This window comes from Rhinopithecus roxellana, chromosome 9 (assembly GCF_007565055.1).
Source record: "Rhinopithecus roxellana isolate Shanxi Qingling chromosome 9, ASM756505v1, whole genome shotgun sequence".
Taxonomy (NCBI): Eukaryota; Metazoa; Chordata; class Mammalia; order Primates; family Cercopithecidae; genus Rhinopithecus; species Rhinopithecus roxellana.
In genome coordinates this window covers 93,805,881-93,819,429 of record NC_044557.1, presented here as the reverse complement: position 1 = coordinate 93,819,429, position 13,549 = coordinate 93,805,881, and the positions used below count along the sequence as shown (strand labels likewise).

The window sequence follows — 13,549 nt, the reverse complement described above, 5'->3', positions numbered from 1 at the left end:
TCTTGTTCTTGAGCTTTAACCCAATTCGTTCCCTAGAGAAAACACTTCAAACAACTCTTCTATCCCTTCTGTGGCAGACTGAAAAGTCCCATCCAACAAGGCTACAATGTGGATGGGATTTGATGTGCATCCTGTGACATCTGCAAAATCAGAGGGGACCTCAAAACTTGACATTGACTTCAATTTTCTTATCTCCAAACCTACGGCTCCCTTCGTCCTTCTAAGGGGTGATCACCTTGGGGAAGCTAACATCCCTACAGACAAAGGTGCTGAGGTATACGGTTAACAGAGGCCCAATAAAAGCAAGCAGTGATGATCAGGTGATGCAACACAGACAGAAATGTGGCAAATTTGTGCACAGGCAGATGCTTGAACCCAATATAGACAAGGTCCTAATTATGGGGCCCACCTGATCCTTCTACAGCTTTAGGAAAATACAACCTCAGGATGCTGGCACTCACGTTCTCTCATACATTGTGACTCTTACACCAATTATATGCAGCAGGTATTGCAATGCCCATTTTGCAGACTGTATGGTAAGTGAAGTGTCCAAATTACATAGTTAATGCTGCTCTCCTGAAAGCTCACCCAGTGTTCTCTGACAAACCCAGAGCTGTCTTGGGCTACCCAAAACCAGAATTACAGAGCATGGCATCTGAAAAGGGTTTTTATTCAGTCCACATTTGAAGACCTTTTCCTTGATTCCCTTGACACTGTCCCACTTGTTAAAAGACGAAACAAATCTTGTTTGCTTTCTGTGAAGACCTCCAGACCCAGACCAAAGAGACACTGTCCCACTTGTTAAAAGATGAAACAAATCTTGTTTGCTTTCTGCGAAGACCTCCAGACCCAGACCAAAGAGAAAAAAGGAGCAAAGACCCTGATCAGTGGGAAAATACCATAGGATCACGCTTGATTTATGAAACTTAAACATTTATGGAATTTTAAAAAATGAATATAAACTTGAAAGTGGGAGCTTCCAAATAATGCAAGAATAATTTAGCATTAAATTGAAGAAAATTTGCATTCTGTTCTCCAAGCAGGAGAGGGAGACCAGGCATCACTTGGACAAACAGTAGTATCTTCATCTCATTCTCGGCTGCTTAAACCTCCCTTGAAGAAGTCTCCATTGATACAACACAGTAAGGTCAGTGATGCTTCCTTTTCCTGCTCTCCTGAGGTTCCTCATTTGCATTCTATCATTGCATTCGCTAGACTCTTTAAATTTAGTCATTTCCAGTCTCTCTCTCCATAGAGAAAGAACTATGGCTCATCTCCCTCAACAGGCTGGCACAAAGTTTGGCAAGAAAGTCTATACACAGAATCCATGAATCCAAGAAAGCCCATGCAGCTCAGCCAACAGTTCTCAGCCTGGCTTCATGTTGGAATCACCTGAGGGCAATGCCTGTCATCTGGACTCATATATGTGCTTTGCGTGTTTGTGTGTGTTGAGTTTTATTCTTTTTAAACTATTTGTAACTTTTTTATTTCTAAAAGATTTTTTTAAGTTAAAGGAATAATATAACATACGTATATATTCTCTTTTCCTGAATCTACCAATTGTTAGTATGTGTGCTACATTTTCTTTTTCTCTTTCTCATTCTGGGTGTGTGTATTGTGTGTGTGCATATACACACGCACTCATATCGTCTGTCTGTGTGCTGAACCATTTGAAAGTAAGCTGCAAACATCATGACTTGTCACCATTAGCTATTGCACCATGCATCTCTTCAAAATACAGAACATCCACTTACATAACCACAATAAAATGATCGAACTCAATATATTAAATTTTGATACAATAATGTTATCTAACATGGAGGCCATATTCAACTTTTCTTAATTATCCTTATATAGTATCCTCTGTTATTTATTTTTTTCAATGGGAACCCATCAAGAATCAAGCACTGCATTTGGCTGTTGTGTCTCTTTAGCCTCCTTTAACTGAGACAGTTCTCCTCATCTTCTTTTGTTTATTTATTTGTTTGTCCATGACATGAAGCATTTGGAAGAGACCATGCCAGATATCCACCAGGATGCCCCGCAATTTGAATTAGTCTATTATTTCTTTATGATTAGATTCAGATCATTTTAGGCACCACTGCAGGTATGTTGTACATTTCCACTGAATTACACCAGAAGGATGGGTTAGTTTGTCTCATTATACACAAGTTTGATTACTTTTGTTCAGGTGGAGTCTGCCAGATTTCTCTCTTATGGTACCTTTTTGCTTGGGTGATTCACACGCATGCCAAGGTTTGAGAGGCCTGGCTACTCAAAGGGTGGTCAGCGGAGTAGCAGCACTGGTTTCCCCTGGGAATTTGTCAGAAATGCAGCTAGTTGTCAAACTCCTGACCCAGGAGGGAACAGTTCTGGTCTCCCTTTGTTACTCTTCTATTGAGTAGACCAAGACATGGTGAAAGAAGCACCACACAAGAGTGAGGACTCAGGTGTGACCCCAGCTGTGCCACTTCAGTAGCTTTAAGAGCCTGGGCAGATCACCTAACTTCTCTTATTCATTTGTAAAAGAGAGCCACTGCTCACCCTCCAGGTCAATACGGATGGCCACCTGAGATGATCAAGGGGAGTGTGCATGGATTTCATGAGGGTTGCAAGAAGGCAGCAGATTAGATATGATCAAGAAGAGAAGCAAAAGAGAGAAAGTATTTACTAAATGCCAATGATGACATGTCTAGGCGTTTTATATCCCCCATCATCTCAAATTTCACAACAATGCAGAATAATGGAACGACCTCTATGACTTACCATATACAAAAATCAACTCAAGATGGATTAAAGACTTAAAAGTAAGATCTGAAACTATAAAAATCCTTGAAGAGAATAGAGGAAACACCTTAGGACCCTGGTCTAGGCAAATATTTTATGCCCGAGACCTCAAAAGCATAGGCAACAAAACAAAAAATAGGCAAATGGGACTATTTTAAACTAAAAAGCTTCTATGTAGCAAATGAAACAATCAACAGAGTGAAGAGACGACCCCTTAAATGGAAGAAAAAATTGAAAACTACTCATCGACAAGGGACTAATATCTAGAATACACAGGAAATTCAGCAGTTAAAAAACAAATAATACCATTACAAAGTGGGCAAAGGATATGAATAGATATTTCTTAAAAGAAGACATATATATGGTCGAAAGATATATAAAAAGATGTTCAATATCACTAATCATCAGGAAAATGGAAATCAAAACCACAATGAGATATCATCTTACCCCAGTTAGAATGGTCATCATTAAAAAGACAAAAAATAACAGATGCTGATGGGGATTCCGAGTAAAGCAACTCTTACATACTGTTGGTGGGAATGTAAATTAGTACAGCCACTATGGAAAGCAATATGGAGATTTCTCAAAAAACTAAAAATAGAACTATCATACCATCCAGCAATCCCACTACTGGGTATTTATCCAAAGGAAAAAAAATCAATGTTTCGAAGAAATACCTGCACTCTCATGTATACTGCAGCAGTATTCCCAATAATAAAGTAAGGAATCAACCTAAGGATCAATCAATGGATGAACAGATAAGGAAAATATGGTATATGTACACAATGGAATACTAGTCAGCCACGAGAAAATGAAATCATGTCATTTGCAGCAACTTGGATGGAACTGGAAGTCGTTATGTTAAATGAAATAACCCACACACGTAAAGACAAATATCATGTGTTCTTACCCATATGTGGAGCTAAAAATATTGATCTCATGGAGTAGAGAATAAAATGATAGATACCAGAGGCTGGAAGGATGAGTGTGCAGGAGTAGGGGAAAAGGAGAGGTTAGTTAATGGGTACAAACATATAGTCAGAGGGAATAAGTTCTAAAGTTTAATATCAGAGAAGGGTGACTATAGTTAACAACAATGTATTGTATAATTCAAAACAGCTAAGAGAGAGGACTGGAAATGTTCCCAACACACAGAAATGATAAATACTCCAGGTGACAGATCCCCCAGACACCTTGACTTGATTGTTACACAGTCTACGCATGCAATGAAATAGCACACGTACCTCATAAATATGTACAAATATTATCCATCAATTTAAAAATTTTTACAACAGCCTTGGGAGGTAGGCATTATTATCTTCATATTAGAAATAAAGAAATGGAAATTCAGGAAGGTTGAACAAATTATTCCAGGTTACACAGAAGAAACAGCAGAGTTAAATTCAACTAACGTTTGACTTCAAAGATCATGCTGTTACTGCTGAATAAAGAATGACAACTTATCAAAAACCTTGCTTCTCAAAATGAGAAGGAAATGGGCAATACTGAGGAAGGAAATGCAAAGACAGATCAGTGGGATGAAAAAAGGTGAGGATTGATTGAGAATGGTTAAGAAGACCAACATCAAGTGGTAGATGAGAAAGAACAAAATACATGGGAGCTGAAAAGGAGAATGAACTAAATAGAGTCAGGGAAATGCAAGTGCCAAGATAGTTGAAATCAGCATTGTCTAGAGAAAAACTGATGTTACTTCAGTAATGAATTGTAGTTTATAGGCATGGCTAAGATACTGCTGGAGGGATTCATTCTGCTCTGGCTCAGAGGTTGACAGATGACCAAATTCTGATACTTCTGCTAATATTAACAAGGTTGTCCTAGAGTATATGTTCCATTAGGTAGAGATTGTTTTGTTTCCTTTTGTTTTGTTTGTTCGTTTCTATATCCCTAATATGTAGAAGAGTGCCTGGTACAGAGAAAGTGTTAAGAAATATCTATTAACTGATTAACATTAACACCACAAATATCTAATACTGAATGTTTCTTCCATGTAAAGTGCTCTTAGCTCCACAAGAGCCTATAACTTACTGATAACACTTCTCAGATGAAGAAACTAAAGCCCAAAGATACAGCAACTTGCCCAAGACCATACCAGCTATAAGAAGCAAGCAAGTTTGGAAGCCCAAATTTTTTACCTCCAAATTGGGAAGACTCTGCATTACTGACAGCATTAAGTGGGCATTCAGTGTCTCCTCCATCATGAAGACAATAGATCTTCTTGTCAACATGCTAAGTCTACTAGGCAGGCCCTTTATGTTCCAGAGCAGCTGCTGGCTCCATGTGTCTCACTACCCAGTCTTGCCTGCCAGATGTCCCTGGAGCCAGCATACCTCAGAATGCAATCAGTGGGTATTTCTTGTAATCATTTTCCCTTGGTTTGTCAACAGGAGAGTGATTGATCACAGCTGGCTGTGGCAAGATGGTCAGGGCAGCAGGATGCCTATCCAGTGCCAAATGAGATGAGTGCCAAGATGAAGCCAGCATCTTTTCACTAACAGGCAAGGAAGGGGGAGTCCCTGGACAGCTCAGGACAGTCACAGTGTCAGGTATGTATGACTTTTAAGGATATCCCTATTCAGAATTAACTAATGTATACTGAGTGCCTAGTGTTGGGCTAACTGCATTCATATACACTATTCTTTGAGCCTAAAAACCACCCTGTGATAGGGTAGTGTAATCATCCTCAATTTACAGGTCATCCCTAACTTGACTCCTGCAAAGTCACAGAGACATAAAGCAGTCCAGATGTGAACTCCAAATCCAGCACGTTTTTCATAAAATCAGAATCTCTTTCAGCCATAAGGTTAAAAATACCAGAGAAGTGATCACCCTCACTCAAGTTAAAGCATGGTCTCCAATCTTGTTTTCTCTCCCCATAGTCCATTTTTGGACTTCTAAGAACTATTCTCATAATTAAAGTCCTGTAATGCTGGCTTTGACTACTTACTGTTGTGATAATAGTAAACCTATAGAAGCAAAGTCTTGATTAACCAGAATCCTTAGAGAATTCTTGCATGCATCCATTCAGCAAATGCTTACTTAGTATCTACCATGCACTCTGCAGCCTGCTGGGGAGTGGTAAGGCTACAGGAGAGTAAGCAGCTCCCACTCTCGAGTAGCTCTCAGCTCAACATGGCAGACAAGCAGAGATCAATCAAATGTAAGGTACAAAATTCTATGCCTCGGGAAGCTGGGCCAAGGTGAAGTGGAGTCACCAGGTGAAAGTAGGGGATGGGCATTTGATATGGTTTGTCTCTGTGTCCCCATCCAAAACTCATCTCAAATTGTAATCCCCACGTTTCGGGAGTGGCCTCGTGGTAGGTGACTGAATCATGGGGGTGGACTTCCCCCTTGCTCTTCTCGTGATAGAATTCTCACAAGATCCAGTTGTTTGATATGTGTGTGACTCTTCCCCTTCACTCTTGCCTTCTCTCCTGGCACCACGTAGGACATGCCTGCTTCCTCTTCTGCCATGATTGTAAGTTTCCTGAGGCCTCCCCAGCCATGCAGAACTGTGAGTCAATTAAACCTCTTCCCTTTATAAATTACCCAGGCTCAGGTATTTCTTTATAGCAGAGCGAAAATGGACTAATACAGGAAATTGGTACCTGGAGTTTGGGGCACTGCTACAAAGATACTTGAAAATATGGAAGAGACTTTGGAACTGGGTAATAGGCAAGGTTGGAACAGTCTGGAGGGCTCAGAAGAAGATCGGAAATTGTGGGAAGGTTTGGAACTTCCCAGTGACTTACTGAATGTTTTGACCAAAATGCTGACAGTGATATGGACAATTAAGTCCAGGCTAAGGTGGTCTCAAATGGAGACAAGGAACTTACTGGGAACTGGGGTAAAGGTCACTCATGGTATGCTTTAGCAGAGACTAGTAGCATTTTGCCCCTGCCCAGATCTGTGGAACTTTGAACTTCAGAGGATGATTTAGGGTATCTGGTGGAAGAGATTTCTAAGCAGCAAAGCATTCAAGAGTTAACCTGGCTTATTCTGAAAACATTCAGTTATGTGCGTTCACAAAGGGATGGTTTGAAAATGGAACTTATATTTAAAAGGAAAGCAGAACATAAGGATTTAGAAAATTTGCAGCCTGACCATGTGGTAGAAAAGAAAAACCCATTTTCTGCGGAGAATTCAAGCCAGCTGCAGACATATGCATAAGTAATGAGGATTTGAATGTTAATAGCCAAGACAACAGGCAAAATGTCTCCAGGGTATGTCAGAGAATTTTGTGGCAGCCCCTCCCATCACAGGCCTAGAGGCCTAAGGGGTAAAAATGGTTTCCTAGGCCAGGCCCAAGGCCCCACTGCTCTGTGAAGCTGCTCGACTTGGTGCCCTGTCTCCCAGCCACTCCAGCTCCAACCATGGCTAAAAGGGAACAAGGTACAGCTCAGCCCATTGCTTCAGAGTGTGCAAGCCCCAAGCCTTGGTGGCTTCTGTGTGGTGTTGGGCCTGTGGGTGCACAGAAGACAACAGTTAAGCTTTGGGAACCTCCACCTAGATTTCAGATGAGGTATGGAAACACCTGGATGTCCAGGCAGGAGTCTGCTGCAAGAGCTCTCATAAAGAACCTCTGTGAGGGCAGTGCAAGAGGAAATGTGAGGTTGGAACCCCCACACAGAGAGTCCCCACTGGGACACTGCCTAGTGGGGCTGTGAGAAGAGAACCACCGTCCTCCAGACCCCAGAATGGTAGATCCACAGACAGCTTGCACTGTGTGCCTGGAAAAGCTACAGATACTGAATGCCAGCCCATGGAAATAGCCACAGGAGTTGAAACCTGTAGAGCCACAAGGGTGGAGCTGCCCAAGGCCATGAAAGCCCAATCCTTGCATTAGGGTGGCCTGCATGGAGACATGGAATCAAAGGACATTATTTTGGAGCTTTTTTAATGAATGCCCTGCTGAGTTACAGACTTGCATGGGGCCTGTGGCCCATTTGTTTTGGCCAATTTCTCCCATTTGCAATAGGAACATTTACCCAATGCCTATACTCCCATTGTATCTTGGAAGTAACTAACTTGTTTTTTACTTTACAGGTTAATTGGCAGAAGCAACTTGCTTGTCTCAGATGAGACTTTGGACTTGGACTTTTGAGTTAATGCCGGAATGAGTTAAGACCTTGGGGCACTGTTGGGAAGGCACGAAATATGAAAAGGACATGAGATTCGGGAGGAAGTAGGGGCAGAATGATATGTTTTCGCTCTGTGTCCCCATCCAACTCTCTTTTCAAATTGTAATACCCACATGTTGTGGGAGTGGTCTGGTGGGAGGTGACTGAATCACGTGGGTGGATTTTCCTCTTGCTCTTCTCCTGATAGAATTCTCAGGAGATCTGATTGTTTGGTAAGTGTGTGGCTCTTCCCCTTTGTTCTCTTTCTCCTGCCATCATGTAAGATGTGCCTGGCTTCCTCTTCCCCTTTGCCTTCCGCCATGATTGTAAGTTTCCTAAGACCACTCCCCACACCTCCACTAGTCATGCAGAACTGTGAATCAATTAAACTTATTTCCTTTATATATTACCCAGTCTCAAGTATTTCTTTATAGCACTGTGAAAACAGACTAATACAGCATTTGAGGCAAAAGAAGCAAGGTAAGGGTTTGATTGATTTCCATATTTATTGTATTCTACCTTTAGGAAGGAGAAAAAAATAATCTCATCTCATGGACCTGGTTCATTTTAATAAAAAAAAAAAAAAAAGCATCTACTAAATTGTAGGTCCATGGTAAGCCCAATTTCCTGGACCCATTGCACCATTAGCCACAGCCCAGAACAGATAAAGGATGCTTGAAAACATAAATTTCAATTCAAAATCCTGAATCATCAAGGAAAGCTTCGGTTATATTCACTTGACTGGACTGCCTCCTAAGCTGCAGGAAGAATGTACTGTGCATATACTAAGTAAGTATGTTTCGATATTAGGAGCTCAATGGCAATTCAACACAGGTTTTCCTGTGTGGCTCCCAATTTATCAGAATCCGCAATCCCACCACCACCCCAGTTCATCCTCCATTTTCCTAACACTGGGTTCCCGGGTTCTGACCAGCCCCCAACTTGATTCTAAACTCCCATTTCTAGCAATTTGCCAACTGAGAGCTAGCAAGGGGAGGCTAAGGCATTACTCACAGCCCTGCATTAACAATGGGGAAAGGGGCACTCAATGACACTCAGCAAAACACCCAGGGTCGCACAATTGTTGGAAGAGGGTCAGAACTGGAATCCGGGTTCAGAAACAGAGTGAACCCACTGCATTCAAATGTGAGCTCCAGAAACCTTAGCTGTGTGATCGTGGACAAGTGATTTTCTCTCTTGAGGTTTTCACGTATTTATACAATGGAGATAATAATTTCCACCTAATAGTACTGTGTGAGAATTAAATAAAATTAGTACATTTGCATATTTGCATACATATGTATTTGCATATATAGTTCCCAGCTAGGTAACTGACTTCCCTCTCACAAAGTCTTAAATTTTCCCGGATCCTTTTTGGGAAACCGGCTCCAGGTTTTGGCATTATCAAATCTGCTTCCAGGTGATGGAATAATTCTAGAAACAAAGTAAAATTGAGGCTCAGTCAGTAACGGCTTTAGCTATTCCCTTCCCCAGACTGGGCAAGGCAGGGCTGGAGGTGCTGGCTGGGAAAGGTGGGAAAAGAAGAAAGAGGGAGCCCACATGCTTCCATAGGATCCCCCGGTTTTTCAGTCAGTACATACTGAACACGATGTACATGTGAAAGGACATGTGAATCCTTGTATGACTGTGTGCACTCAACAAACTTCTTGTGCCTTTTTTAACTATCACATATTTCAGTATTCACTTCAATTTAACTAAACATATTGCTAGAGACAGAGAGATGAATGTATTTTAATCCTTTTTTGTGCCACCTAAAAAGAGCAAATGAAAGAGGAACAATTGTTAAGCCGTATCTCCAGCCAGATCCTGACCAACACCTGCAAATACACACACACTCACTCACACACACACTCACTCACTCACACACTCATACAAACAACAAATTCCACGTTTCTGGGAAAAAGCCTTACTCCCACCCCACCCTTCCTGCTGGTTCCTTAGTTTCCGGGAAGGCACCCTCTCCGGGCTTGGTAACTTCCTTGAAGAAACCTGTTGCTAAGTCTGAGGTCCTGTGTGGACGCCCCCACCTGGTGGCCGAACCTGGAAAAACGTTTCCAACCAAGGAAGACTGGCAGGTAATGTAACTAACTCCGAGGCTCCTGAGCCCTTCCGACCACAGCAGTCATGGGTGAACTGGAGGAGAACAGAGAGGAAAATCCACTGCTAAACGCTTGGAGGATGGAGGGGGAGGGGGGTGTTGCCAAGGTCACAGGCAATTCCCTGCCAAAACCCTGGTACAGTACAGCTTCCTAGAAGCAGCCATCAGGATGACTAAACCAGAGCCAGGAGGCAGAGCTTGATGGCTGGACGTGCCCTGCAAGCTCCGAGATGGGTGCTGACAGCACAGATTTCCAATCTTGAGTGAGGAGCACCCCCGCCATCCTCTCCCCCCTCCCAAATACGGGTGGATTTTCCATCCCCAGTGGCAGGTGCAGAGGGAGTTCCTTCTTCCTTCTGGCCATGCATTTACATCCGGACCAGCAAGCAGATTCTTTCTAGGAGAACAGTGCCTGGGCGCAAACCTCCAGGCCAAGCCCCTCACATTCCTGGTGCTCCAGCCCAGCCAAAGCAGGAGAAGAGGCAGCAACTGAGGCTGAAGGAATATCAGATCCCAAATCAAGGAATGTTTCAGCCAAAAGAGTCCCCGGCCCCCTCACCTCCTGGCTCTGTGAAGCCCCAGCCCCTCAGTCTAGGCTTAGACACACACATTCCCATTCACTTCCCTAAAAGGAATCCTAAGACATGCATTTTGGCCAGTCCCAGCTCCCAGTCAGAGCAGTACCAGGTTCTTCTTTGTACCAGTACCCAGCGATCAGAAGGGTGGCACAAGCAAGCAACAGACAGACACACACACACACACTCCCCACTATGGGTGGTGCGCACCCCTCCCATCCCCAACTAAACTCAGTGGCGACCCCAACAGAAGGGATCCACCCGAAACAGAAACACAGCGCTCATGGGAGGAACCGCTTTATCCTCTTCAACCCTCACATTAATTGGAAAAACCCACATAATTCTTTTAAGCTTCCAAACCAACACCCCGAGAAGATGTCATAAATGCGCACCCGCGCGCGCACACATCCGCCCAAATCAGCAGGGGAACCACGCTTCGTTTTTTAAGCCCCAGGTGTGGAACACCCCGAGAGCGGCTCACAGACACACACACAGACACACACACACACATACACACACACACACATACACACACACACACATACACACACACACACACACACACACACGGAAACGCGCGCTGAGGACGGTCTGGTCTCCCATTCAGCGGGAAAGCATCCGTGGGTTTTAAACCCCAGAGACTTTTCAGCTCCAGCCCCGACCCCGAGCCCCCACGCGCGCCGCCGCCGAGGGCGCCCCGAGCGGCCGGGTACTCACACCAGCGCGTGGTAGAGCAGCGCCCAGCCCCGTGGTCTCTCCAGGGCGTCGTAGATCAAAGTTTGGATGCGCCGGTACTTAGCGTTGTTCCTCTTGACGGGGCGGGTCAGCGGGGTCTTGGCCAGGAGCCCGATGCCCTGCGGGGTCCTCCGCTGCCCCTCGTCGCGGCCGCCGCCCTCCAGCAGCAGGGTCCCGTCTTTGTCGGCTCCGGCCCCGAGCGCCAAGGTGACTTGCTCCACGTCGCCGGGCGCCAGTCCCACTTTCCGCTCCTCGTCGCCGGCCGCCGCCGCGTCCCCCCCGGCTGGGTTAGCGGCCCCGCCGCCTCCGCCGCCCCCGTCGCCGCCGCCGCCAGCCGCCCCCGCCGCCCTGCGCGCCTTGAGCCCCATCTGCCTCGCCCCCGCCGGCCGCTTCGCCTTCTCCGCTGCTGCTCTGGGAAGAAGGGGCGCTCGGGGTGCGTGAACGAGGCGGCGGCGGCGGCTGCAAGCCCGGGAACTCCAATGCCATGATCCGCGCGCCCCTCCCCACCCACCCCCCCCCCCAAAAGCAGGCAAAGGCGGACCCCCTGGGGGGCAGGGGAGGCCTGGCAGGGGGTCAGGGGGTCACATTCCGCGCAGGTCAGCCGCGGGACCCCGAGGGTCGCGGTTCGGGGGCCGCGGGGAGGCTGGGAGGGCGCGCGAGGCTGGCGCGGAAGCGCTAGGGCGCGCGGCAGCTGGAGCCTGGAACCGGCGCTCCGGGGCGGCGGCGGCGGCGGCGGCACCCAGGCCGGCAAGCTCGAGACAGCATCGCAGTTTATTTACAAGCCCGGTGCCAGCCGCCCTCCCGCCCGCCCGCCACACGCGCCGCCGCCGCCTCCTCCTCCCTCCTCCGCGCTCCCACCCGCGCCCCTCCCCGCCCGCTCCAGCCTCAGCTTCGCAGTAGCAGCGGCAGCAGCTAGCGCGCCGCGGGCCGAGCGCACGCCGCCTCCCTCCCTCCCTCCTTCACCGGGGTGGGGCCCCATTGTCCCGCCCCGTCGCGGCGGGAGGCCTGGGCGGTGGCGCCCCGCCTCTTCCCACCGACCCCCACCCCTGATTGTCTGGGGACCCCGGATCTCCTGGGCTGCAGCCGTTCCCGTTACAGCCAGGCAGTGCGCTAGGCGGCCGCAGAGCCCGGCTCCTCGAGCTCGCGTGGGCGTTGGGGCTTCCCCTGGGTGGGGCGTGACGGGGGCCAGCGGGGGAAAGAAGAGGGAGGGAGGAGGGACTGGGGGGTTGTCTCCCACCGAACATTGGCTCTGTGGTTGCAGCTTTATGAATTTCCCTCACCCCCTACCCCTGCTCGTCGGCTTCAGAGGTAAAATCCAAGTTGTTGGGTTGGCTAAGGCCGGGCGCACCGCGAACGCACCGGCTCTGTGGTAGCGAAGCTGGTGACTCCCTCTTCCCTCTGGTTCGTGGTTCATGGTGGATACCGTGACCCTCTCCTCCCCAAGCCTTTGAATAGCACCTTCACTAGCCTGGGTGGGCAGAGGACTGAAGAAATGCAGTCAGAATCTTTGGTTCCTGCTTTGCTCCCGACTTGCACCCAAGCCAGTCATTCCCTCTCTCGTCTAAATTTCAATTCATTCAACCAATCTCTAACCCCCCATGAGCTTCCCTGGCAAAGGGTAGTGATCTCTGTCCTGAAGATATGAGGTCTATGCACTCCTAAGACCTGCGTCCTAGCCGGTGGAAGACAATGAAAAGACAAATTTTAACAGTAGAATTTCCAGTATTGGTAAATACTATGTGGTAACAAAATAGAGTGCTGTGCTATAGTCATTGGGGGAGTCTCTCTAAACTGGCTGGTCGTGGAAAGCCTCATTGTGGAGGTGACGCTTCGCTTCGAGGTGAGACCCTAATGACAAGCTGGGAGCAACTATGTAAATATGCAGAGAGCCCTCGAAACAGCAGAACAGCAGGTGCAGAGGGGAAGGGTGGCTTGAGCTTAATGACAGTAGAGGAAAGTGAGGCCACAGGCAGAGGCTAGACCGTGTAAGACACTGACAAAGGACAGGAGCATCCTGCACTTCTTCCATGACCACCGCCATCGGAGAAGCCTCCATTCCTGCTGCCCCGTGGAACCTGGGGCCTCCTTTCCTTCCCACTCTCACACCTCATGTCTGTCAGCTGGGGTGAGAGACATGGCGTGAGGGGAGCGCCTGTGAACAAGGCCAACAATCTATCCCTAGAGTATAAGAAAAG

At 46.8% G+C, this 13,549-nt stretch overlaps 1 protein-coding gene across 1 annotated transcript in view; it reads right to left on the bottom strand.

Moving 5' to 3' along the window:
- The window catches only part of KCNQ3 (potassium voltage-gated channel subfamily Q member 3), a 356,336-nt gene extending 344,599 nt beyond the window's left edge, over positions 1-11,737 (bottom strand). The window contains exon 1 of the mRNA XM_030937798.1: positions 11,337-11,737. Coding sequence (XP_030793658.1) covers positions 11,337-11,722 — 386 coding nt within the window. The 5' untranslated portion in view covers positions 11,723-11,737. The remainder of the gene's footprint in view (positions 1-11,336) is intronic.
- Positions 11,738-13,549: the final 1,812 nt, after the last annotated feature.